The sequence below is a fragment of the Apis laboriosa genome, unplaced genomic scaffold (assembly GCF_014066325.1).
Source record: "Apis laboriosa isolate Shangri-la unplaced genomic scaffold, ASM1406632v1 scaffold12_cov154, whole genome shotgun sequence".
Classification (NCBI taxonomy): Eukaryota; Metazoa; Arthropoda; class Insecta; order Hymenoptera; family Apidae; genus Apis; species Apis laboriosa.
In genome coordinates, this window is record NW_025221207.1 from 1174322 (window position 1) to 1200920 (window position 26599).

The 26599-nt window shown below is 31.9% G+C and overlaps 3 protein-coding genes across 7 annotated transcripts in view; 2 read left to right on the forward strand and 1 right to left on the reverse strand.

Moving 5' to 3' along the window:
- Positions 1 to 17337, reverse strand: part of LOC122720367 (neurotrimin-like) — a 54526-nt gene extending 37189 nt beyond the window's left edge. The window contains exon 1 of one of the 2 annotated variants that reach the window (XM_043947030.1): positions 17260 to 17337. Coding sequence is in view for 1 of the 2 variants with exons in the window: in XM_043947029.1 (XP_043802964.1) it covers positions 16300 to 16351 (52 nt within the window). In the remaining variant the exon portion in view is untranslated. Of the gene's footprint in view, positions 1 to 16299; positions 16570 to 17259 lie in introns of those variants that run through there. The other variant, XM_043947029.1, reaches the window with a different exon arrangement.
- Positions 17338 to 18563: 1226 nt separating this feature from the next.
- LOC122720407 (protein MIS12 homolog) lies at positions 18564 to 20185 on the forward strand. 3 transcript variants are annotated; one of them, XM_043947115.1, is made up of 5 exons: positions 18564 to 18621; positions 18696 to 18789; positions 19367 to 19536; positions 19626 to 19763; positions 19834 to 20185. In XM_043947115.1, the coding sequence occupies exons 2-5, from the start codon at positions 18702 to 18704 to the stop codon at positions 20092 to 20094; spliced, it is 657 nt and encodes a 218-aa protein (XP_043803050.1). In that variant the 5' UTR covers positions 18564 to 18621; positions 18696 to 18701; the 3' UTR covers positions 20095 to 20185. The 3 variants fall into 3 exon arrangements, with proteins under 3 accessions (XP_043803050.1, XP_043803051.1, XP_043803052.1); XM_043947116.1 differs by lacking the exon at positions 18564 to 18621 and having other exon boundaries at positions 18628 to 18789; XM_043947117.1 differs by lacking the exon at positions 18564 to 18621 and having other exon boundaries at positions 18677 to 18778.
- A 399-nt stretch (positions 20186 to 20584) lies between these two features.
- LOC122720406 (enhancer of mRNA-decapping protein 3) lies at positions 20585 to 24652 on the forward strand. 2 transcript variants are annotated; one of them, XM_043947114.1, is made up of 6 exons: positions 20585 to 21004; positions 22362 to 22532; positions 22686 to 22933; positions 23025 to 23173; positions 23264 to 23503; positions 23579 to 24652. In XM_043947114.1, exons 2-6 carry the CDS (start codon positions 22375 to 22377, stop codon positions 24170 to 24172), a joined length of 1389 nt encoding a protein of 462 aa, XP_043803049.1. In that variant the 5' UTR covers positions 20585 to 21004; positions 22362 to 22374; the 3' UTR covers positions 24173 to 24652. The 2 variants fall into 2 exon arrangements, with proteins under 2 accessions (XP_043803049.1, XP_043803048.1); XM_043947113.1 differs by lacking the exon at positions 20585 to 21004 and adding an exon at positions 21929 to 22169.
- Positions 24653 to 26599: the final 1947 nt, after the last annotated feature.

Genomic DNA, 26599 nt, shown 5'->3' on the forward strand with positions numbered 1-26599 from the left:
ATTTAACGATTATCGATTTAATTATCGATTTAAAAGTGATTTGAATGTAAGCAGCATGTAAAATCGATATTTCATAAATATCAAGTGGTGTAATTATATATACGTATGATGCGAGTTGTAAGTTGATTGATGCGATAATATATGCACATCTGGTTTCTTTTCTACGATAATACGATCGATTCATTATGTAAATGAATTTTTGCCAAAACAGAAATAGCAGTGTTTGACCATCTGTCCCGAATTCACCTGAATTGTCCTATTCATCTTCCTATTTTCGAAACTCGAAAATTCAATGAAAAGGAAATGATCGCGAAGATATTTTAAAACAAGGACAAGGAATATCAAAGCTATTTCGAAAGCAGATCTCCTCCAGAAATCTAATCTCTTCGTTTGACCATTCCATGTATCATAGATTATGCTATCGGTGATGCGGTTTTTTCTGGGAATTCAATTTAAAATAATACGAGATATTAAATAACGATTTCTGTAAAAATCAACTTTAAGAAGAAAGATTTGTAAGAAGGACGATTTACTAATTACTACTAAATAGTTACTTATTTAAAAAAAAAAAATATGATATTGATATTTAAAAAAAATATAATCCAAATTTTATTATTTGTCGAGCGTGTTATCGCGTTTAAAATTATGTCTCAAAGTAATGCTAATGGATTTTCGACGTTAAACTTTATAAGTTTAACAATTTGATCACTTAGCGATAGCAAAAAAAGCGATTTTGTTAACGTCGTTCGTATACGAAAAAACGACCTAAAAACTTGTCTCTAATAATGTATGACTCACAACCTATTCACTTATCTATCTAACCTAGAGGTTTTCAGGTTACGACCCTCGGAGATATACATGCCCATATACCTAAACAGTTGTGTTTCACCCTTCTCATTGCGGCTAAGCACAATTGATACATTTCTGTGGAGCAGCTTGTAATCTACCGTGTGATCTAAACGAGCAACGCGACAATTAAAACGATATTTTTCTATTTCATTTTCGAAAAAAACCACGAAACGAATTTACAATTCTAATCGAAAGCGTATCCATCCGATCTAATGAAACATTGTCGCATTTATAATTGTTAGAGAATCTAATATATTCATACGAGCGATTTTCAACGATTTTCTTCAATCTTCAATGAAAAATCATCCGATTAAAACGAGCGTCAATCTCTCGTCCATAGAACGATAGAAAGAAAAAAAAAAAAAAGAAAAAAAAATGATCACTCGCTTATAGAATATTATCGTAGCGAAGTGAAAATAGTGTAAGGCAATCGCTATTGATAATACAGCTCGAAACGAGATGCAAACGTACATTTATTGGCCATTACGTATTAATTAAACCGCATCGTACGCTTTATACAGGGCATTGAACGGTTGACTGCTCTTGTCTCCTCGGATAATGCCTGTGTTTATAACGATATTGATTCGTTAGTAGCAACGAGTTACGAGTGGCCGATCAGCGCGCGAATGGAGATAACCGCATCGTTCCATCGTAATACTTTGCTTCCTTTACTTCGTAGATTAACCATGAAATACGAGGCTTTCTCCCGTTATTCGCCCAGATTTCCAATTTCCAATTTCCAATTTTTCTCTCGAAGAGTCCGTCCAGATCTACTAGAATTTTGGAAAAGAAACGTGTCAAACGTAAAGTTATACCGTAAGTGTATATACATGTTTCAACAAGGTTGTATAAAATTAAGGTTGTATAATATTAATTAATTGTATTAAATTAAAAAGGTTGTATAAACGCGCTCTTAAGGAATGGTTCCAATTACCGGTATTGCAAGTGTGTATAAATGAAAGCTGCAACACGGGCAGTTTTTTATTCGTATCCTTGCGACATGCGCTCATTTTTTTTTTGTCGATATAATTAATCCTTTAACACTCCTTTAAAATATTGCGTATAATATGCAACATTGTGCCATAAATTTGCACGAATAACAAGAAAAAAAGAATTTTTTAATCCTAAAAAACCTTGTTTCCTGGGAATTTAAAGAGACAATTATTTTAATTAAAATAAAAGTGCCAAGGATTTCAATTTTCTTTTTCTTCATTTTATAAAATATCGAGATAAAACTTTACGTACGTAACGCGATAACGGGTATATAACAATTCCGCGGATTCTCTTTACTCCGTCTAATTAACCAAGGACACGAACTTTAAAATTAGCCACTCGGAGCGGTAGTGAACCGAGACAGCCTCGTAATTTTAGGGATATGCTACGTGACATCATCATCCCGATATTCATTATTGCTACACTGCTTCGACAGTATACGCGCACAATACATCTATATATACGTACACATAAGCGGGACGAGTAGTCCCAGTGACATCATCGTCTGCGAGGGGTTCGTTCTGGCCCCGTTTGATCGATGATTACGTGGTGTCCTTCGAAAATAGATTCGTCTTCTTTCCATCGTACCGTAACGCGAAATTGTAACGCGACACCGATAAACATCCCCCTCGAACTTGGGATGAATTGACCAACAACAAGAGACCTAGAAGATGGATGAAATCATAGACCTCGAACCGTCTCGAAACTGGGGCTTTTCGAGGCGAGCAAACAATTTATACGAGGCGCAAATTATACGATTGATTGTTGCCGTAACGATTCTTGTTTTAACGTTAAACGGCGTCATACACGTTGCGATATACTTGACCCACTTGATCGGCACGTTGCAAGTGAATGAGGATGTTCACGCTTAACATCGGAACGAGGATGTTCACACTTAAGCTCGTCGGTAAATCTGATAATCCAGGCAACTAGTCGGCGATCAACGGTGTGCATACACACAACAGGTGGTGGTTGCTTCTAATTTTAAAAAAAAAAATCTCTTCGCGCAATCGCGATATTTTCTACGTACATATACACACATATACACATATATATATATATATATATATATACCGGAGGTACACGGTTTCTTGATCGCCTCAACGACCGTCTCGGTTTAATAATGACATTTTTATCGCGATGGTTACGACTGAGGCAAATGTATATCTGCATATGTATATAGGAACGAGGACATGATACGAAAGACCGGAAGTGAAGCGAACCGTTTCGTATTAGCAGTTTATGAGAATACAATCGACCTACATACTACGAGGACAGGAATGGTGAAAAAAGTGGGTACGACGACGACGACGACGATGATGATGGTAGTGGCGTTAAACGGTGGTGGTGACCGTTCGATGGTGGTTCGTTCGAACGGAAATTGTAAATTTTCGTGAACGAGTAATTCCGATTCCAGCCCAGTCCGCTGGTGAAAATAACATTCCCTCGTCAAAACGGCTGCTCGTCAAGTTTATAGTGATGACGTCATTTACCCACCATCTGTGAGGCACTGTATTTCGTGCGCCTTGCGCGCTTCTTTTTGCCCGAAATCCTGCTTCAGCGTTCGCCTCGTGTGTTCACCGATCCGTCCGGTTTTCTTCCCGCGTGTTCTCATGCCTCCGTGTTCCACCAACTTTTTACCACGATCGATTCAATTATGAAATCCTCCCCACTTTTTCTCCTCTAACTTTAACGTGCAAGCTTTGCTAGGCATTTCGCAGTAACAACGATGAAAAGGGAAGGAAAAAAAGAAAAATTATAGGGAAGCTCGAGAGTTACGAGTTACGTTCTTGTTAATTAACTCATCACGAACAGATGTTAGGAGAGAAAAGCAGTGTGTTTAATCCGATGTCTCTCGCGATTCACGGGAAAGGAGGAGGATAATATCAAACGAATCCTCTAATATCAATTTCGAGGGAAACAAGAACGAACGATCGTTTGTAGCATACTTGGACCTACCTGACCTTTCTCAATTACCACGATCGATAATGCAACACCGTAATTCGCCTACTTTCGATGGAATTTTTTAATTCGCGTGGGCGTGTCGTGCAAAGTATCTATCATTTTCGTTACTTGTTTACATCGAAAATGTGTCTCTCTACCCGTAGATATACGGCCTTTCGCGTGATTACTTCCGTGAGAAACAATCACTTGGAACATGTTCGAGTCGATAATTAATCAAACAGCAAAAACGTGACAGTTTCGAGATTACGTACGTTTAACCGTACAAACATCCTCAATCACGGTAATCTTCGAAGGCGTGATTAATTATACAGGAAACCGAACATTGTTTGTTCGACATTTGAAAATTAATCACTCGTTTCATTCATTCCTCGATGATGGTGATGGTGTAACTCGTTTAAAACTGTCTCGAATACTTACGATACGTCGATCGTATCGCATCGAATCGTGAAAAGAACGAAGAAACGAGGATTGAAAAAAATATATTCGAAAGTGCATCTCGGTTTATCTCAGGTAGAAATCCTTCGATTTGTTAACGTAACGTCAGCCAGATGATGATGGGAGAAGAGTAACGGAGGGGAAGACTACTCTCTCTCGACCCGACGAGCAAGAAAACCGTCTCATCGTCTCGCCTAATAACGGTTCTAGCGTCAAAGCAGCCAGCGTTGCTTCGTGATTTCAAAGGCTGTACAGGCGCTGGTGGCGTAGCAATCGCGAAAGCCTGCACCGGAGGGAGAGAACGGAGAACAGAGCGCAGAAAGAGAAAGAGTGAGGGGGAGAGAGAGAGAAGGGCGAGATGAAAGGGTACCGCGGCAGCAATTGCGCGTACGTTTCCACCAGTTGACCTATTCAACTCTCTATTGGATGGCAACGCCGAATTCTAAACGGCCCCCCACACCCACCCGCTCCGCCAAATCACACGTGTTCCGTATATTTTCGGGTCATCCAATTACGCCCTCGAGATTCTTCAACTTCAATCGACCATGTAATTTCGATATATATATCCATCGATATATCTCAATCGCCTGTTTTGATTTTTCACTTTCTGATGTGATACTCGACGCGTATAAAAACAACGCTTTTTTGAGGTTAGGAAAAAGTTAAAACTCGCGAAAAATATACGATTCACTCGTTCGTTCAATTGCACACCGAACCTTCGTGTCTCCTCCCTTCGTAAAACAGAACAATTACGAATAATTAGAAAAATTGTTGTGTCGAGTGGCGGCCTTCAACAAGTGCGCTTAATCGAGGATACCGATATTGTCATCATCGTGGAAAAAAAAAAAAAGTGGAACGTTTTATGTAAACGAATTCAAGGTCTCGGGTAGTGGTCCGGGGTTAGGTTAGTCGAGATAACGTGAAAAAGCTAGAACACGGTGTCGCGGGTATATAAACGTCGCTTTAACCTGGAAACAATGGACTCGCGGTTTCCTTGCCCGCCGCCATTACTTAATGCGTGTACACATTTCACGGTGAACAAGATGGTGTTGGCGGTCACGTGGAATTCCGCGCGTAAATTTACTCGATGCAAAGTAAACTTTATATGGATAATTTAATACCTTGAACTACCTGTGACCCACAAATGCGTGAGATAAAATTGACAAACGTCGTGCACTCCAATTTTATGTATAATATTTGAATATATTACGAAATCCTTGTCGGAATTCATCTAGGAAAAGTTTTTTTTCCACGAGAGAAAGAGGAGCACGCGAGGCGGCGTTCCTTCCACTCTAATCCGGCATAATTAAGACCAGTGGTCTTTAAAAAGAGCCGCCTCGTCGTTTATATTTATCATTTCGAGCATGATTTTTTAACTCCCCTCTCTATGGGACAACGAATCTTTATAAATAGTGTGTATTTTTCCCTCTCGCGAAATGTTTTCAAAGGAAACGAATTTGTATAGTTTATAGAAAAGATATATGAAATTCTGAAAAAAAATATTACCAGCTCGGTTGGGAGAAAGAAATGTGTATAACGATCGTCATATAAAAGGGAATGAATACATAAATATGTTTTTTAAACGTTTTTTAAAACGTAAAGTTAGAATCTGTCCGATTTGAATCGGTAACACTCTTTAATATTTATGCGAATCTTTATGCAGAAATCATTAACGTTCGAACAAGGCCACTTGAATGTTACGTTAATGTCAAGGACGTGAAAGGTTGTCTCGTGCATGGCAATGCTGCTGGCTTTATGGTTTGGAAACTCGATGGTTAGTTCGATGCAGCGCGACGCTTTTGGCCCACTTGTCTAGTCTAAGTACTCTTTAAAGTGGTTCGAGCACGTAGTAATCTTAAATTGTTCCAATTAAACTATTCTATCTTGCTTAAAAAATATATAAGATCAAATAATAATTCGGATTGAAAAATATTAAACACACTATTATTTTCGAGCACATTAACGCTGATTTATAAAGAAGGGTAACAATGTAAGAAAAAAAGTAAAACAATAAAACATACACGTTTCAAAGTTTAAAGAAAAACGATGCAAACATATTAGGTGTTAACGCGAGACTCGAGAACTATAAGGCAAACGCGATATTCACAGATAATTTCATCCGTTAACCCCGTTAAATCGGTCCATTTATTTTCATCTATCGGCTCGAACATAGAACAGAAGAGACAAAATAGTTAAGGACGAGAGAGATCCGACCGAATAAGACAATTAATTGTAATTGCATTCATTCCTTCATCGATCTTCTTTTCTCTCTCTCGATATAACGACTCGATCCACGTGCTATTCATTTAACGCCGCCAGGAAGAATGAGTAATTACTCAACTCTCTCTCTTTCTCTCTCTACTCCCTCTATTCTCTCTCCCTCTTTTTATCCGTCGACTTATCGAAGGCGATAGAATATTCGTGTCAAAGTTGTAAATATATTTATATTTTCTCTTATATATAATTCCCCTTAATTTCCTCTTTTCAATTTTTTTCTTCAATATATATGTATATATATATATATATATATAAAATGACAAATGGATTCAACGGTTATCTGGCACAGTAATACGCGTATCGCTAATTGCACGAACGGTTCGAACGATATCCTCGTATATATAACGCCATCGTCGTTATCGTCGACAGACACTGTCGATGAAACACATGGATGGAATCGGAGCAAATCGTGTAACGCGTTCCTCGAACGCGGGCTCTTCTTCTCTCGCTGTACACGTTGCCGCTATGGATTCCTTCGAGTTCAACTCTCTCAATGGATCCATTGCGTTCAAAGAAACACGCCGTTGAATCACGAGTTCGCTCGGTTAACAAGTCGGGGAGGAGATCGGGGCTGGCACGATCCTCGGAAAAGAACGAGGAAGAGATGCAAGAGACGTTTCTCGTAATTAAAACGAGGACGCGACATTTGAATTCTGATCGGGAAAGAAGGGAAAGGAAGGAAACGGGGAAAGGGAAAAAATGGAGAGAAGCGTCATCCAACTACTTTACCGATCAAGCCTGATGGTATTCCTTTCTCTCCTGCTGAATCCTGACGAATATTGATGCATCCGTTGATGCTCCGTTTGTTTCTCGCTTTCTTTTCTTTTCTATTTTCTTTTTTTTTTTTTTTTTTTCTCTATTCTCTTCTAGTTATGCGTGCGTCGAACTGAGTTACAGGCATTCTTTAACTCGAGGAGAGAAAACAGCGGGATCTTAAGTAACTTATTCCTTCTTCGTGGAGCTGGTCTCGCGCATAGAAAAGAAGATGGATGATCTTCGAAGCGTAACGAAATAAATTCGTCAACGTCCGTTTTTTGTAGGCCGCAGTTTGAAATCCTTCGATGCAAATAAGCGGTCGAATAAAAGGGGTATAACACGCGGGAAATACGAAAAAGCTACGCGCTCTGTTCGCTCGCGATAAAGCGTAGAATAGATTTCGGTTGACGCGTGTCAAGAACGCGCGATTACGCAATCGAATTCTTGATCTCGATGATTATCGAGCGTAAAGCTTTCACGTAACACCGGTCGGTCTACCGATATCAGCCGTGATCGTTAATACGAAAATTTACGAAGTTTAATAACGATTCTGTTATCTAAGATCGTGTCGTATCGTACTTTTATCATTTTATTGAAAACTATTTATTCAACGAGTTATTAGCAATTTAAATCCAGTCAAACTTCTTAACATGTGTTTCGTCATTCTCTTTATTGAAAAATATGAAATATGAAATTTGAAATATTTAAGCATAAAATTTAAAAGCCGGGAATCTACTTGGAATCCATCTGCATTAAATTATACAATTGGCCTTATATAATTGAAATATAAGAGTTTCAATCTTTTTGATTTATCTCGAAACGATTACAACTATTTTAAACTGATTAATAAAAAAAAAAAACAAATTGCGTAAAAACAAAAAGAATACGATATCGCATCGAATCGTATAAAAAAAAAGATACGCAAAATATAAACTTTGATATCACAAATAATCGATTTAACCTTTGCCTAGCCTTATATGCATACAGTACAGTATAATTTCTCGAGCGATCAATTGCTCGATCATCCCATTTACCAGTAATAAATTTACAACCAAACCTCATCTACTATTTTCGAATATTCCATTACTTTCTTGCAATTAACGATAAAAAAAAAAACAAAAAAATAAACCAATCTAGTTTATTCCTTCTAGTTTATTCTAGTGTATTCCACAATACACTAACCAGACGGATTATCCACACATGGATGGATAAAAGTTCCACCTTTGCCCGGAATAACGGTATCAAAGTCGCTGTTATCGATACAATCGAAAGCAATCTCGTTGGCTTAAATCGCAATCAATCTGGTTATTCCAAACTATTATCTCGATTCGAAAAGAAGAAACTCGTCGAATTCCTCGCGACAAATCGACTTTCCCGCGTTATATTACGCTTTCATATTATATATTACATTACACACTATATTAACCCGATGACTCATTATCCGCATATTACAAATGATCACGGTCGCATGGCCGCATAAATCGACGGAGAAAAATATTTGGACAACTTTCGCTCGTGCAATAATACCAGCGCGAAACCAGTCCTCGTTTGAATCGATGATTCGTGTTCTCATCCTTCTAACGTCGTTCAGGATTCGTTTTAAAAAAAATAAAATATCGTCAATCGATGGACGACGATAGAAACGATCTCTCCATCAATTGTTCGATTATTGTTCCAATATACAGTTCGCGTTACACGTTATATATACGTATATTGGACAACGGATATATATTAGAGGAGGGCGAATACAGGATAACTATACGGGTGGAACGTGGCAGTTATCGTGGTTGGGAACCGGAAAACTAAAATAAAACCTGCATCACTGTTTCGCATACCATTAGCTAATCCCTATTTATAAGATATATATTAAGTTCGCTCAAGTACACGCATGTACATATCGTGATCTAGGCTAGAAAGAAATAGACGGTGAAAAAAGGATTGGAAAGGGGGAGAGAAGAGAGAGAGAGAGAGAGAGGGAGAGAGAGAGGAGAAGTGTTGTGCTCACATATGTGCAGCACGCGCAAAGCACACGTCGATGGTTAAAACGGCACGCATGAACGAAAGTATAAGCGACTAAAAATACCCGAAACGGTCGAGATAAGTTCCAAGCCCTAAACCTGATGGCGTCTGGTGGGCGGTTTATTAATGGAGTCGGATTACTAGAAATCAAAATTATCGTAGGCGTTCGCTCCACGCGGATAATATCTAAAATCATTGGCCTAAAGGAGAAAAGAATTTTTGGAAGAATTTTGATTACAATTTGTCGTGGATAAGAAGGATATATCGAAAAATTTTTACATTTTTCGTTTTACTTTCTAATTTCACATTCTATTCGTTATCCCGTATTCCGATGAACGTTTTATTTAACCGTTTCTCTTTTCTTCAGCACGTTACCTAATAAAATTATTGCCTTCGTATCTTTTATATATTGGCGATATATAAATTTTAATAGTTTCAAATTGCGAAAGAAAAATATTTTGTTCGAAAACTTCGGGACTGTAGGAATTTTCAATGGTATTTGATCGACGAATTTGTAGAAACTATTAAATCCAAACAGAAAAACATTTTGATTGCGTCAATTGGCAATTTTCGACATAGAAAAAAAAAAAAAAAAAAAAAAATAAACGCGGTTCAATTTGAAATATCTCGATCGGATTTATGCAATGATCCACGCCGTGTAATAACGCGAGTGAATGTAAATTGAAGGAAAAATTCAAATTGTGTATCTTTGCGATGTCAAAACACATCATCGTGACAAGCAACGCATCCTTATATAATTTTTACAACGACGTCATTGACGAATGCAGTTTGATGGGATGACCTTGATCTCGTTTATCATCCGCTCTCTTTCTCTTTAATATTTGCAAATAAATCTCTGTATGTTCATAAATCTCTAAAGGGATTCTTCAACAGGTCCGGCCTATTAAAATTCCAGGACAACAGCTGGATAGAGAATGAGGGCCTCGATCTCAACTCCCTTAACAGTTTCGACGAATCTACTTAGAAATGATAATAAATACGCTCGCTTTTGTTGAACCAGCCTTTGGCGACCTGTTTCGAAATCCCTTTTTTTAATATCTCCCTCCCCTCAATTCTTGATTCTTCTCGTGAAATTCGATTACCTTATTTATCAAAAAAAAAAAAGAAAGAAAAAGAAAAACTCGTTGGTAAATTGAAAACAAGATCGAAAACAAGATTTTTGCGACGAGATTTGTCGACGGATCGAAGATAAAGGGGATGTGAAAAATCTAACTCCCCCCCCCCGTAGCTGTCTCAAATTCCTGAGATCGCAGGTACGTAGACGAGGGGCATCCGATAGACGATAAATAAAACTGAAAGGATTGAAAAGATCCACGACTTGTAGATCTCGGATCGAGCGCAAGAATTACGAGGCACGGATCCATGCCGCTCGGCCTAAATACGAATTGGGAACACCGAAATCGTGTCTCGAACTATGCTAACGTTTGTTTCTGCTCGGAAATAAACGCGAGAATCATCGACATATGTCAACGTGAACGATTTAGAATAACGGAAATGTTCCATCGGAATTCACACATGATTCATCTCGATTCATCGGTTATAATTACTATATATATCAGGAATAAAACGGAGAGATATTTTCAATGGAAATGAGTTATATCGGGATTTACGAGTTAAAACTTTTCTTTAAAAAGAAAGATCGGTGACACAATAATAGCGGAAATTTCGTAAGATTGATTATCTGGAATACCCGGTTTCGGGTAACGAGTCAAGGGCAATACGAGGAGGAGAACGAGATGTCTTGCTTTTTTTTTTTTTTTTTTTTTTTTTTTTATGTCGAAATCAAGATACCCCTTCACCATCGATTTGCCACCGTTCTCCTATCCGTTCCGGCAAATCGGAACTGCCTCGTTTCATACTCGTAATCAAACGATTAATCATTCGCTAATTTAGTCGCTGAACCACAGCGACTACTTAAGAGCGCGTTTAACGAGCTGGCAGATAAGATTCTTATGTAAATATGTAGCGCAAGAACAGTGTTATCGTTACTATTCACAAGCGGGGGAAAAAGCCGTACGAAAGAGGCAACAGTTTCTGACAATTCCACGATTGTGTAACAACAGAGAAACACAGAAAATCGATCTAACTTTAAATGAAAACAACGAAACCTTGAATAATTGTATAATTTTTACGCTACGATACGATACGACTTTCGATAGATCTCTACTCGAGGTATCTATTATCTACGAATATATATACCGTTTAGCGAAACTAGTCGAAGAAAATATTGGGAGCACCGATGAGAAAGATAGACGAGATCGTATGATCGAGGGCGTTCTAGGTATAAAAAAAAAGAAAAAAGAAAGAAAGAAAAATTCCAGAACGTGTCTGAGCCTTGATATAACAGCTGAAATCACGAAACCTTTTTCCGTGGAAAAAGGTACGACAATCTGGCGTCAAGGTATCGCGTTTCTCTCGACTGCGCGAGTGGGCGATGCAGGTATAGCGATTAATACTTCTTCTTCTCCTTCTTCTTCTTCTTCTTCTTCTTCTTCGTTCTCTTCCTTTCTGATCTTCCTTTTTAGATCTTCTCCTATGGAAAATCCTGAGAAATTGGGGAAGATCGTTTCCTTAAAAGCCGTAGCCACGGTCCAAAATTATTTTTCTCATGCGGGCCTCGACCTTTCCTGCGTGCCACCTCTCCCCCACCATTCGGCCAATGAAGCTCAATTAATTAATTACTCCGGATAAACGGGGATGAATCGTGACGTAATCTTTGATAAGTGTTCGTGTGCCACTTACACGAATGGCCACGAATGGCCCCGTTAATTTTCGATGATTGTGCATTTAAACCGATTGCGATTATTAGGTCCACGCTAATAGCGTAAGGAATTTACACGAGTAAATCGATATAAAACGTATACTATATTTTGACCCGTACACGCAATCTCTATTCTAATCTCGATGTAAATCCCACATGATTCGTGTATATACGTTATTATTATTACAGTTCTAGGCTAAATAAATACTGTTACAACTGCTACTACTAGTTCTATAATTCTCTTTGAATTATATAGTTTCGTTATGTATACACAAAGAATTAGAAAACGTGCTCGTTAAAATCAGGAATCAGGAAGAAGAAGAAGAAGGCAATCGTATCACGTCGTTGTAAGATCTGCATTAATTCTACATCAATTCTATGTTGCACGTTAGGAAGACAAAAAAAAAAACTAATGATTCAAGGAAACGTGGTCTTTGTAATGTACAATTGCACAATGCGCATAGCATTTTTTATGCGGAAAACTATGCGGTAAAATCAAATGACTTTTTTTTCTTTCTGGATTTACAACATTTCCGAGGTATGAAAAGATACGAGGAAAAAAAAAAAACAAGAACTTGGAATAATAATAGCAGATACGAGCAAGAAGCGCATGGAATAACTGTATTTTAATCAACTCATTTGCATACGGTCACGTATAGTATAATGACAAACTAGTCTTATAACTCATAAGTGTACATAACTTTACCGTGGCAAATGCTATCGACTGATCCTCGACGATAACTTCCATCGCTATCCAACACGATCAGTGATGGGTAAGCGTGCTTGTTCGCACGCGTTTGTTGAATTTCCAACTGTTGCTGCCCCGATTCGTGGCTCGCGATAAAAAGAGAAAACCATAAACGCCACCGTCACCGTCAGACTTCTCGATCGTGTATACATACAACATACGTTTCCACGGTATTTTAATACTTTATCAAACATTATCAACGCTTATCTCGAAGACCATTGAACTCTGATTTTATCGTAAAAGGATTTCTACGTAGCACGCGGACATTAACTTCAAAGAGTATAGAAAAAACAAAAAAAAAAAAAAAAAGAAAGAAAGAAAAGAAAAATTTTCTCGTTTCGATATAGATATCAAGGATAAATTCAGACACAATTCAATCATTAAATATTTTTATTTTTAAATGATAAAAATTTTCTCTCTTCTATTTACTTATATCCACATCTAGTTATCAAGAAATTTAAAAACTATCCAAATAATCCACTAAAAAATAAACTCATTTATTAATTCGAAACTTGTATACATTTTTTTAAAAATGAGATTCATCTCTTTCAAAATTATCTCATTATTTCATACTACCACACGCTCAACCGAATATCCCACGATATATCCACGTAAAATCTCGGTACCTTAGTTTTTCCCGATTGGAATTTACATCACGTACGAACCGAGTTGGGTCTAGGATATTAGGGATAAGAGGAAGCCGCTCCTATTATTAAGAAAAAAAAAATGGAACAACCTCCTTCGGGAGGTTGGCGAGCCATCTTTTCGAACGAGCGAGTTACCAGAAATCTGTGAATGCCGAAGCTGGACACGGGGCACAAACGTCTCTCCGCCATCCCACCGACCATCTGCCCCCGGTCATTCTCCTACCTGAAACTTCTGTTCACCTGGCGTCCCTTCCACCTACCCCCCGTGTTACTTTCGTTTATCTTATTTTTCGGACCATTCAACAGCCTCTCCGCCAACTACTGCCACCGGTTCTTTGTGAGAGAAGTGGCTGCTGCCTCCGCGAGATACCGTGCCCTCTACCGCATATTTTTCTCAATGGAATTTGCCAACAGCTGGAAGCGGAAGAAACGGATCCTTCCTCCTCGTCGATCCCGCGTACTTATGCAAAACGTGACGTTTAATTAAACAAGTCGGACCCATGATGAGATGAACGCTTCGAATGATATAGTTCGAGAGACTAGGAGAAAACGAATGCATTTTGCTTTCTAGAATCCAGATAAATACTCGGAGAGATTTCAAAGAAATAAATAATAATGGGAGGAATTTAATGGGGAAAAAGTGTGTACGAATACGTTGTCAAAATAAATATAGAAAACGATACGCGTGTGATACGATCGGTAAATTTAAACGATTTCCTCTTATTGCAAAGAATCGTATACACCAATGATAAACTAAACGTGTTTCAAATAATCGAACGGTTTATTGGGAAAAGTACGTATTGTCGTCTGATAAATCAATATTTGGTATTGATAATGTTTCTTTTCAAATTTTTCTTCATACAGAATTTCCTCGAAATTTAAATAGGCAGATATATATCGTCACCTTTTAATACCTTTCCCTCCGCTCCCCGAGCTCTCCAATTAATCGACCGTTCGCTCGTACAACTTCATTGCTTGTTTCAATGGTATCCGACACTCGGGAATCGCAAAGTGAACTATGCTGTTCCTACGGTAAACTCCATTTCTCGCGCGTTCGCCGCGTAAATAAATGCATACCGATCGAGCATTAAATGCACACGCTCGAATATGCACAGGAATGTAGTTTACGGGGAATGGTAATGAAACAATTAACTAACATTGCTGGCAACGTCTGGCCCCCAAGGAGAATCGAATGGATAATTCAACGTTACGAATCCCAGATGGTTTGAAAGAGCGAAACATCGCGTGGCTATTTATCGTACGTACGGCCGATTTATCGAATCGTATCGTACGTAAGCTCTTATGAATGTTGGTTCGTTAGACGAATCGAAATACACGATATATCTCTACTACCGATTTCTAACTTCTGTTCGTTAAGTGAAAAAAACTCGAACTCGTCAGACGTCCCGGGAAAACTTATTTCACGCGCGTCGAATTCTATCGCGTGGAACAGAAAACGTGTAACGTTAAGTAAAAATTGTTTCAAAAATTGATAATTCAACATCTTGTGCGATTAATCATTGCATATCAGGAAAATCTGGTAGATTTTAATATTATTTTAATATTTTAATATTATAAGAGAAGAAAATTTGTGCCGATGTTTTATAAGATAACGGTATAAAGATATTTATCTATTAGAAATATTTTTTAAGATTTGATATCTCATTCTAACGTACGATTTTAATGTGGTTCCGTATATATTATGTGACTTTCCAGGAAGTACTGATTGGTAATTTTCAGGATTATAATTTAAAACGTTTTATGACAAGGTAATTACGTTCGAAGTATTGTAAGAAATTGTCTCTTCTTTCTTAGAAAGGAATCTATCTATTTTTATGGTGAAACTTAGCACATGTTTGATTATAAATGGTACAAGTTATCATCATAAATCACTCAAGATAACATTATATCTATTGCTTAGATGTAGTATTTCTTATAAAATATCCAATGATTGTAATTATTGTCTCGTTATTAATGTTCTAAAATAATATTCAAACTAATTTTGAATCTTATCAATTGATTTTTTTTTTTTTTGTAAGACAATTTATTTCAATACTACACAGCTGGTGTAGATCTTGAATTAAATTAAACCGCGTGGTGAGTAATGTATAGACGAAATTAAATTGGAGAGCTCTATTATCACGTGTTTTATTTATCCGATCATTGAATGAAGGAATTATTTTTTAAATAAACATCTCTAGAACGAAATATTGAAGTACTCGATTGTATTAACATTGTGAATTGAAATGTTTATTAAATAACTCTATATTTCTCGTTAAACTGACGCACTAGGAAGAGTAATTAAGCTTTTTTTAAGACAGAGTAATTGTTCCTTCCGCAATGAACGATTACTGGACTCAGTGGTCGATGCTGCCCACAATGGTAACTATTGCTGCAATTGCTTATACGGAGCGGATGATGAGGTAATTGTTAGCCGTGATGCATGCAAAATTATCATGCGAGTGGATTAGATCCTGTGAAGACCTTAAGGTCTTCTAATCACCTACGCTAAAGCGAAAGCTTTTGCTTGCAGGCGTTAAATCTAAATTTGATTAACTTAATTGAATCTTTGAATAGATAGTACATGCATGTTCACCGCATGAAATAACGAAGACACGTGATAAACGTATTTTTAATCAGGTTTTAACAAAAAAAAAAAAAAAGAAATTTTAACAAAATCGAAAAAAAATAAAAAAGAGAAATATCTTCAATATGATCATCATATCAAATCAATTATCTTTTCTGCGATTTTCTATGATTTCGAATGATTTATCGCGATATCGCATGACGATGTTATCTTAAAATTCAAATTGAAAAAGATAACTCACCCTGCGCGGTAAGAAGTAATACCAAAAGACCAACAAATCGCAGCGACAGCATGTCGTCTTTGTTTCGAAAGCACTGTCAACAAACGACACAATTGGCACTATAGTTGTCGTTGGATTTGAAACTTTATTTTCAGCTTGGAGAACGTGGTTATAGAATTGGACGGTAATTTCACGATTTCGATATAATAATTCGATTGAATTAAGAACCGAACGTATCCACCGATACGAGGTGGATACCGAATACAAACTGAGAGAACAAGCGCGCGTGGTATCCGAAGAGCGGCGACGGAACCGGGCCCCCGGCTTTTTACGGGACTGCGCCGACCGGTTGCGCATTGAACGAACTCGACACGCGCCTGAATTTCTATTGGAATATACTTACACACCTACGATATATATTTGTGTAAAGGTGCCGACTATTCTATACAAACGCGTAACTATACGAAAATGAATATATATTCGATAGTTCAATGTCGCATAAACGTTGCACGAATTTATATCCGTTTTTTAAATAAAATTGTACTTTCATTTATAACTATTCCAATTTTTTTAAATAATTTTGATTTATATTACGTGTATTTGCTCTCAATGATTAACAACGAGAACGTATAACTATTATTTTCGAATAAAAATTTAATTTTTATTAAAAACATAATAATAAAAATATTTTTAATTTATTATAATCATATCATATAAAATATGATTTTATAATGATTAGTTAAGACATAGTTAGGACAATAAGAATTATGTCAAATGAAAACAGGAAAAAAGCAAATATTTATAGGAAATCGCAGCTAAGCATAAATCAATTTGCACAGAAAGATAAAAGGAGAAATACATATCGAATATCGAATTTATATGTGTACAAAGTTTTCTGAACGCATAAAATATAAGCTCACACATACATATGTACGCGCGTGAGAAGCATGTATTTGCACGATACTTTCGTCGTTCGCTTACCTCTTTCGATTCATCCATTCACTTTGTCATTGTGCATAAGACGAAAGCCAAAGAGCATTCACTTTACATTCTTTTTCTTCTCTAAACAAATTAAAAATAACATTCATAGAATATATTTTATTTTAGAATACTTTTGATTAAATAATGTCAAGTTAATATCACAGGAAAATTGTAAAATACATTAAATTTAGCAATTTGAATAAAATAACACAATGAATTTATATGTAAATGTAAATTCGTAGAAAAAATGAATAATATTGTAATTATGAGAATGAAATATAAAAATATATAATTCGTAATAACATTAAGTATATTATCATATAAATGATTCATACTTTTACAAAAAATGGTGATGATGTCATTTTATGAAATATATTACAGGTTATATCTATAGGTATTTTAAACATTGTTAATAAATATGTTTATTTTAAGAAAAATTGTAGTTTTTTCTTAATACATTTAATTCTTTTAAATATAAATAAACAATAAATTTTGATTTTTTCATAATATGTAAAATAATATGATGGATATATAATAGTATTTTTAAAACAAATAATCATTAATTTTTAAATGAACTTTGCATTTATTTTTATGCTTTAATTAAATTTCACTTAAAAAATTTTAAAACAATTTCACTTTTAAACACTTTAAACAAACGTAACAATAAAAAACAAATTAAATTTTTGATAATGCAAATAAAAAAATATTTGAATTTTATATCTATTAGTTTCGACAAAAGACTAACATTTTCATTTCCCGTGATAATAAACAAAGACCTTATTTTATTTCATATATGCGATATTCTTTTTTTAGTAGAAAACAACTATAAATTTATATATAATATTTATTTTTAAATACATACTTTATACAAAATATTTATATCAAAGATTTTAGAATCATAAAATAAATCTAAACTATTGAATTGTTTGATGTGAATTATAAGATAACCTACTATAATATTTTATTTTTCTTAAGTTCCTAGTATAGCCATCTCGTGATGAAATTGTAAAACTAAAATGTAAAATTTATATAACTATTCGTGATACGTGTTGCTAAGCGTATAAAAAATAAAATTTAATATTTGAAAATAAGAAAATATTTCTGTCAAGATTATTAATATATTAATATAAACTGAAAAATATGAAAAAAAGGAATCATAAATATTTTCCGGTGTAACCGGAACAGTGAAATTTCATTCACAAAAGATGTCATTTGATTGGTTATTTTTGAAACAGGTTAAAATCCCGCTAAGAAACTCCGATGCCTTTACGAACGCAAAGGGACAAAGGACGCTGTCGTACGCAAGCAGATGGACGCCATGTTCATTTGTCAACGGACGTCAAGGTGTGATCATCGGAAAGAGTAAGATTGCTTCAAAAAATATGAAGATATTAAGTGCTTTTATTGAATAATTCTACAAGTTAATGTGTATTTAGAACGATATGGCATCTTTGGAACTACAAGATCGGAAGCTAGAAGAATATGAAATGCAGCTGTTTAACTTTCATTCAAGATCCGTGTACGCTACTTGTAAGGCGCCGCCGTTTTGAGTTTCACTTGAATGCTTTTCAGATTTTATGGCATTCTTGTTGTGTACAACTATATATTCTAATCGTTGGACGGGTGCACTCTGGTATCATGTGGATTTGCTCATGACTAGAGTCACACTCGTCCATTGCTTGGAATACTTTCACCAGCCTTACGGACGAAGTTAATCACAAAGACGACTACGCTTCACTTCTTTTCTCATCTCATCTCATCTCATCTCATCTCTTCTGTTCTCTTTTCTTCTCTTCTTTTCTCTTACACTTCTCTCACAGATATCAAACAAATAAAATTTGACTTTGAATCAATATATGTATCAAATTTCTATTGCATTTCTTTCTTTTATTTTTATGTGTATTTCTATCATTCAAAAGCCTGAATTAAACTGAAAAATATATATAAATAAATAATATAAAAAAAATTATATTTGATAAATATTTATTTTTAAAGCTTTAATAATGGATTTATAAATTTTTTTATTGCTTTTAACTCTTTAGTAATATACTATTAAAAATAGGATATAATAATAGCACAAGTTATACATTCCTTTTTTTTTTTATAGTGAAATATATTGTGAATGAAAGGATTCATTGTACAATTAAGAAGATGTGTGAGACAATTGAAAAAGCATACAAACTAAATTCTGAAGATTTAGCAGTACTTAAAACAAATCAAAAACATTTAGAAAAAGCATATTGTAAAGGAGCAATACCACACTTAACAAATATTAAGGTAATTACATTAGCTAGTAATGTAAACAAAAAAATAAAGATTTCTTTTTTCTCTTAGTATTTGTGAAAAAGTATAACTACTTTGTTTAGACTATTGTAAAAAAATGTATTGCTGTTCCAAGTAATGTTTTGTTAGAAGAGGACAAATGTCAAAGGATACAATATAATGACATAGAATTTAAAAACATAAATCAAAAATTAGAAGATTTACAACAAAGAGCAAAAAGAGTATGTATTTAAGTTTTTCTATTGACTATTTTAAGTAATAATAAAATCTAATTTTATATGAACATTATAGGCTACTATTTTAAATTCAATATTGAAAGAAGAACTGCAGTTTTTAGAAGAATTTCCAATCACTGAAGAAAATATAAATAAAATGTGTTATGTAACAGAAAATATTGTACAAAATCCTAATGTAATTGAAAAAATGTATCAGTTAGTGGAAGATTATAATCAATTTTCCACAAGTCTTAAAACGACATCAATAACAACAAAAATGAAGTATAATACAGTAGATAATCTTAAATGCAAAGAATTTGATGTAAATAATTTATAAGTTTAAAATTTTTTTATAATTTAAAATAGTATAATTCTATTTGTTTAAAATAATTTTTTCTACAAATAAACTAAATGTTAAAATTTTTAAATTGATTTTATGTTATATTTTCATTGTATGAATATATTTCTAAGAGATTATTCTTATCATAAAATTAAAAATTCATATCACTTGAACAAATATCTAGCAAACTGTACATATTTTTTCTATTCGAACAAATTATTTATATTTCATATGTTAATTTTATTATACTTATTTTAATTAACATAAAAGGAAATTTCTAAATATTTAATAGTAATCAATATGTGATAATTAAAAAATAATAAATTAACATAATTAATAGTCCGATAAAAAAAAATTATATAACAATTGATATTCTACATGAAATTTATTGAAACTATGAAAATTTTAATATAAAAAAAAACGAAAATAAAGTGGAAAAATAAAAATCAAAAATTCATAAAAATTTAATAATTATAAATACACTGTTAATCTGTTATTGACTCGTTCACTTCCAGCATAAGGTCACTTACACGACTCCCTTCGTCTTAGATATATAAAGAGGGGATATGTTAGACCAGCTACCCACAGTTAGGTTTCTTTCACATAAGCAATGAAAGTTTATACATATACGACGAGACAGGAATCTTTTTTGTGTCCACTGTGTCTTGCGTGCTTGTGTATAAACTGGCATTCCCGGTTTTAGCTTCTTTCTTTCTGTTTGCCTTGATAGTCTTATATTCAGCTTCCGCGCATTTGTGTAGAAAAGACCTTAGAGTATACTAGCGCTTCTCCATAAAGCATTTCGGTAGTGGGGCTCGTCATAGTGGGGATGTTCACTTCGGCGCTTAACAAAGATTTACAAGCATTATTCCGGCACGTTTTGCTGAATATAATTGAATGAAATAAGGTGTGCTATTATAACTTTTTATTTCTTATTAAAATAATTTTTATTATTACATTAACATCAATGTTAACATTAAGGAAAAATAATATTAATAAATTAATTTAAAATGATTCTTAATGATTAAAATAAAAAACATGTTTTTAACAAAGGTTATATATAAAATAATTTCAAATTTTTCCAAAATTATTAATATAATTATTAATATAATTAATATTTTGAAAATAAAATAAAAATAGAAATGAAAATATTAAAAAAATAATTTATATATTTGAAATTGATTTTAATTTTATAATATTTAAAATTATGATATATTGAAAATGATATATATATATTAAAACATATTAAAATATATACTAAATTTTCATTTATAATTAAACATTATAAAAATAAAAAAAAATAAATTATGTAATAAATATTAATATATAAATATTATTAATTGTATCAATTTTAAAACTAAAAATTATAATTTTTTTTTTAATTATTTAAATGTTAAATTATATATTATAATTATATATTAACTTGATAAAAAAAAATTGATCATTTTTTGATTTGAATTGATTAATGTTATTATAGTGTATGAAATATACATAATAAATGATAACATATATGAATATACTATTTACGTTTTTATAAAATATTAAAGAAAAATCAAATTGAGAAAGTAACAATCAATTGTTTTAATGTTTCATTTAAATTTCTCGGTAACAAGATTTAAATTTGTATTTGTAGTATTATATATGCATATATGTATACACAGATATATATGCTGAATTATTTTATACTTATATAAAATTTGTGCTTATTTTTTTAAAAACATTTTATATTGTATATATAATTATATGGAAAATATATTAAATATTTAAAAATTTCTAATATTTTTTTTTAGTGAAAAATCGATTGTATGAAAAATGAACCAATGATATCGAGGTATACTTGCTTTTCGTGTAGCATGTTGAATAGTTCCTTATAAATGATAGGGTTAGAGTAGGGATGAAAATATATACAGAAATTGGTGTCCGGTATTCCATGTTAATGAATGTGTTGTCATATGTTTGATAATACTTTTAAACATCAAAATAACTTTAAAGTCTTAAATTAACCGTAATATTGTTAGGTGAAATAATTGTTCCACAGTAAAAAAAAATTTACATTCAATCATCTACATTAGGTTTGTATAATCTATATCTTTATAATAAATACTGATTTTTTCTAACTCATAATTAGATAATTCAAAAAATATTTATTTAATAATAATATTATTATTGACACAGTTTTATAGTTCTTATTCATATAAAATAATTAATTTCATTAAAAGAAATTTATACAGAATATAATTTTTTCAATATATTGTTATGTACAGCTAGATAATCAGGATGTCAGAACAATTTGTTGGTTGTACAGTTTCCGTAAAGTGTATTGAAGAAGTTGGAACTTACCAAGGACAAATATTGGATTTAAATAAAGATTGTATTATACTTTCAAAAGCTTTCTGTAATGGGGTACCTCATAGTTCACCTATAGTAGTATTATGGTACTTTAATAATGATAATTTAATTTAATAATTCCTTATTTTTATTGATAATTTTCATAAAAGTACAAATATTAAATAAAATATATATATTTAAAAATTGTTATTTTTAAATTTTTTTGCAAAAAATATATTAATTTTATTTTTAAATTTTAGTGCAAAGGATATATTAAATGTAGAATTTATATCAATTAATGAGACAGCACTCAATACAAATGATAACAATCAAGCACATAATAATGTAACTGTAAAAAGACCTATTGCTAAAAGAGCTGGTAGATCATTTTCAGAAAGTGTTTCATCTTCTGTTCAATCTACATCATCACAAACACAAACAAATGTTAAAAAACCAAATAGTTCTCAATCTATTATAGAACAATCTGCTAATGGAAAAATTCCATTAGGTATAATAATAAAACAAAGTTTTTTATATCGGATAAATATTAAATATTACTTTATAAAATATTAAATATTGATGTTGATTTATTCTTTCAGCTGAATCTGTTGATAAACCAATACAAAAAAAATTAAGTAATAGACAAAGAAATTTAGGACGCGATGAGGATACATTTGGTACTCAAATTGATCAATCGTTGAATCAAGATTTTGATTTTGAGAAGAATTTAGCTTTATTTGATAAAGAGGTTTGTGTTTTTTATTTTTCTCTTATTACTTGATTATCTCCTTAGAGTAATTTTAAAAGTTATGTACACTTAAATTAGTTAATTTTATAGGGCATGTGGCAGAAAATAAATTCTTTAAAACCTAGAAAACAAAGGCAAACAGGAAACTATAGGCATGATGAAAATATTATTGTTTCTGAACCTACAGATCTTAGACAAATAATGGTACCCAGTGCTGGTGAAATAGAATATGTAACAGACAATGGTTTAATAATTCCTAGTATAACACTTAATCTTCATCGTCAATTAATAGGAGCAGCAGATCGATTGGGGATTAGTTGGGAACGTAGAGTATGTAAAATAAAAATAAAAAAATATATATATAATATTTTTTGCCAAATGAAATTAATATAATATTAATATCAGGTAGAACTTCTTGGTCGCGCTGGTGCAGAAATTACATTACAATTATTAGGAGGAAGTCATCGATTAGATCCAAATAATGCACATCAATGGCCAACAGTTATTGCTCTTTGTGGACCTCATCGTTCTGGTGCTGCAGGTGTTAACTGTGCTAGACAATTATCTAGTCATGGTATTAAGACAATAGTTTTTGTAGAAAATTCTGAAGATGTTTTTCTTCTACAAGAATTGTCTTTATATAAATTAACTGGAAACAAAGTAGAAACGAAATTTAAAAATTTACCATCAATGGTGGATTTAATAATTGTAGCTCTTTGTGATGAAAATTCACCAAGAATGATTACACCTATAGCAAAGTGGGCAAGTAATAATAGGGCACCTATTTTAGCTATTGAACCTCCAGCTACAGGAACACCTGGTATTCTTAGCAAATGTAGTCTGCTTGGTGGATTACCATTATCTCATAGTGTTGACAATGGCAAATTATATTTATGTAATCTTGCACTGCCAAACGAAGTATATGCAGATGTTGGTATAACGTATAGGTCCCCTTTTGGACCAAAATTTGTCATTCCTTTGCATTCCAATAATTCTTAGCAAATTTATAAAAAGGATCATGCTTCTAATAAAATGTTATAATTTAGCATACTTTTACTTTTATGCCTTGCTATATAATAAATTTATACTTACATCGCAAGAATATTGTCCGAATTTAATAATAAAAATCATGTGTAATGTAGCATTTAATGTTATACAGTTGAAATGTAGTTTGTGTATAAACTGTTATAATTTGGTGTGCAAAGGCAATTGTGTGTAATATTCTTTTAAATGTATAAGTATACAATGTATACATGAGATTAATATATAAAAGATGAATATACAATGTTTGGTTTTGTAAGTTACATAAAAAAATAAATGCTTTTAAATAAAAATAATAAATTCAAGTAAAACTAGTACATCAATTTTTAAACATTATAAAAGTATAGAAACTCTACAAATACTACAAGTATTTGTTACGCAAATGTATTGTTTCGTATTACAAGTATATAATAACAACATAATATTATGATAAGTAAATATTCCTTTTACAAAAAAATATAATCATACAAAAAATTTTTTACATAAGCGTATCTCATTTTCATTTATAATTATAGGAAAATATTAATATTGATATCTTTAAGAAATATTAATGACATAATTTAATAAAATAAATTTATACTTAATTAAATTCGAAATGAAAACATTATCATTCATCATACAATAAGAATAAAATTATTTTTCACATGTGATATATTATCATATAAAATTTGTAAAATATTTACTTATAAATTATTCATTTTAAATTTTGAAATATTGCTAAAGGTTGCAGTTAATAATAATTCAAGAAACAAGATTCAAATATCTGTTAATTACGCGATTTCCATTTTAGCTTTTATTTATTTTCGTAAATTGAATAATTTAAAAAATACTTCTATTGCTATAAAAAATTTGCTTGTAGCCATTTTTTATTGAATAATGTATGAAATATAGTAGTATAATTCAAATAATTAGTTGTAATAAATGATTGTATAAGATTTATTTTAATTATAGATAGCTTAAGTAAGTTATTTATATTGTATATGTGTAAATATATATTTATATATTTTGGAATTTAGTCTTGAACTTTAATGATGATAAATTCTATAAATAATACTAATTTTTTTTACAATTATATAAAACATTTTAATACACTTAAAAATATAATATAAAAAAAATATAAGTGCACTAATTAAATAATAAATCTAAATATAATAAATATTATAAATGCTAATGTAATATATGATATTTGATCTAAAAATTAGATAAATTTTTCTTATAATTATAGATAGAAAATAAGTGATAAAGGAATTAAAATTTTGATATTAATAGCAATTTATATATATTTTATTTTTTTTTTATAGTTTTTGTTATAGTTTTCGAAACTTTTACAATAATTATATTAGTGAAATAATATGTTTCAGAAGTGTCAAGAATGATAATTAATAATAATAGAATTATAATTAAATGATTAACTGATTTTTAAGTAATTAATGATATTTTTTCTATTTATTGTCAAGTTTTATAAATGCAGTGCAAATTAACATCCATTACAAAAATATTTTAATACTTCTTAATAGTTCAGCTCAAATAAAAATTTATATATTTTTTTCATATATTTTCTAATAATATTCATAAACTTGTACTATCAATGTTATATATAAAGTACTACAATACAATAATTTTTTATATGAAAAATTAAAAAATATTTTACAGAATTAGTAATATTTTAAGTAAGTTTGCAATAGTATTGATAAATTAATATTTTTTAACAATAAAAAATTACTTATTATTAAAGTTATTATTTCTAATAAACTTTAGGAGCTGAACCATCACATATTTATTTCAAAAAAGTTTTGTTTCCACGATTCTAAAATTAGACACATTACTTAATAATAAATTTTATTATCTTTGAAAAATCTTAATGATGTACATAGAATAGAATTGTGGAAACAATTATTAAGATCTAATTTTGTCATTTTATCAGTCATAAGATCTATTTTCAACTATTAAATTTTTTTAATACTTATTTATAGAGTCATAATATGAATAACCATGACTTCAATTACAAGTATCTTATTAAAAATACTTCGTATATAATATTTACATTCGTATTTGTCATTTTAAAAGAAATAATGATTTATGAGATTTGATCACCTCTTGAATTATGTGTTGTCTAAATCTGTATTTAATCACACTAATTGAATACTAAATTAAAAATTGACCTCACATGTTGATTAAGGCATTTTTTATCTTAAATTCATTTCTATTTTACTTTATAATATATCTAAAAAAAATATAATTACTACATTTATTACGCAATGTGTACATCTTTATTTCTAAAATTCATTTTATAAATTGTATTTATTTAAAAAATTAGGAAATGATGATATTTTAACATCTATTTTAACATCTAAAAAATAATAGGGCAATATCTTAGCACCTTGC

What these genes read in the sequence shown, in the direction of transcription:
- LOC122720407 (XM_043947115.1), top strand. Translation starts at nt 18,702, where the DNA reads ATGGCATCTTTGGAACTACAAGATCGGAAGCTAGAAGAATATGAAATG. An exon ending in AAGATCCGTGTACGCTACTT is followed by an intron (nt 18,790 to 19,366) that starts GTAAGGCGCCGC and finishes TTTTTTTTATAG; the next exon opens with TGAAATATATTGTGAATGAA. An exon ending in TACAACAAAGAGCAAAAAGA is followed by an intron (nt 19,764 to 19,833) that starts GTATGTATTTAA and finishes TGAACATTATAG; the next exon opens with GCTACTATTTTAAATTCAAT.
- LOC122720406 (XM_043947114.1), top strand. Translation starts at nt 22,375, where the DNA reads ATGTCAGAACAATTTGTTGGTTGTACAGTTTCCGTAAAGTGTATTGAA. An exon ending in TAATGGAAAAATTCCATTAG is followed by an intron (nt 22,934 to 23,024) that starts GTATAATAATAA and finishes TTATTCTTTCAG; the next exon opens with CTGAATCTGTTGATAAACCA. An exon ending in GGATTAGTTGGGAACGTAGA is followed by an intron (nt 23,504 to 23,578) that starts GTATGTAAAATA and finishes TATTAATATCAG; the next exon opens with GTAGAACTTCTTGGTCGCGC.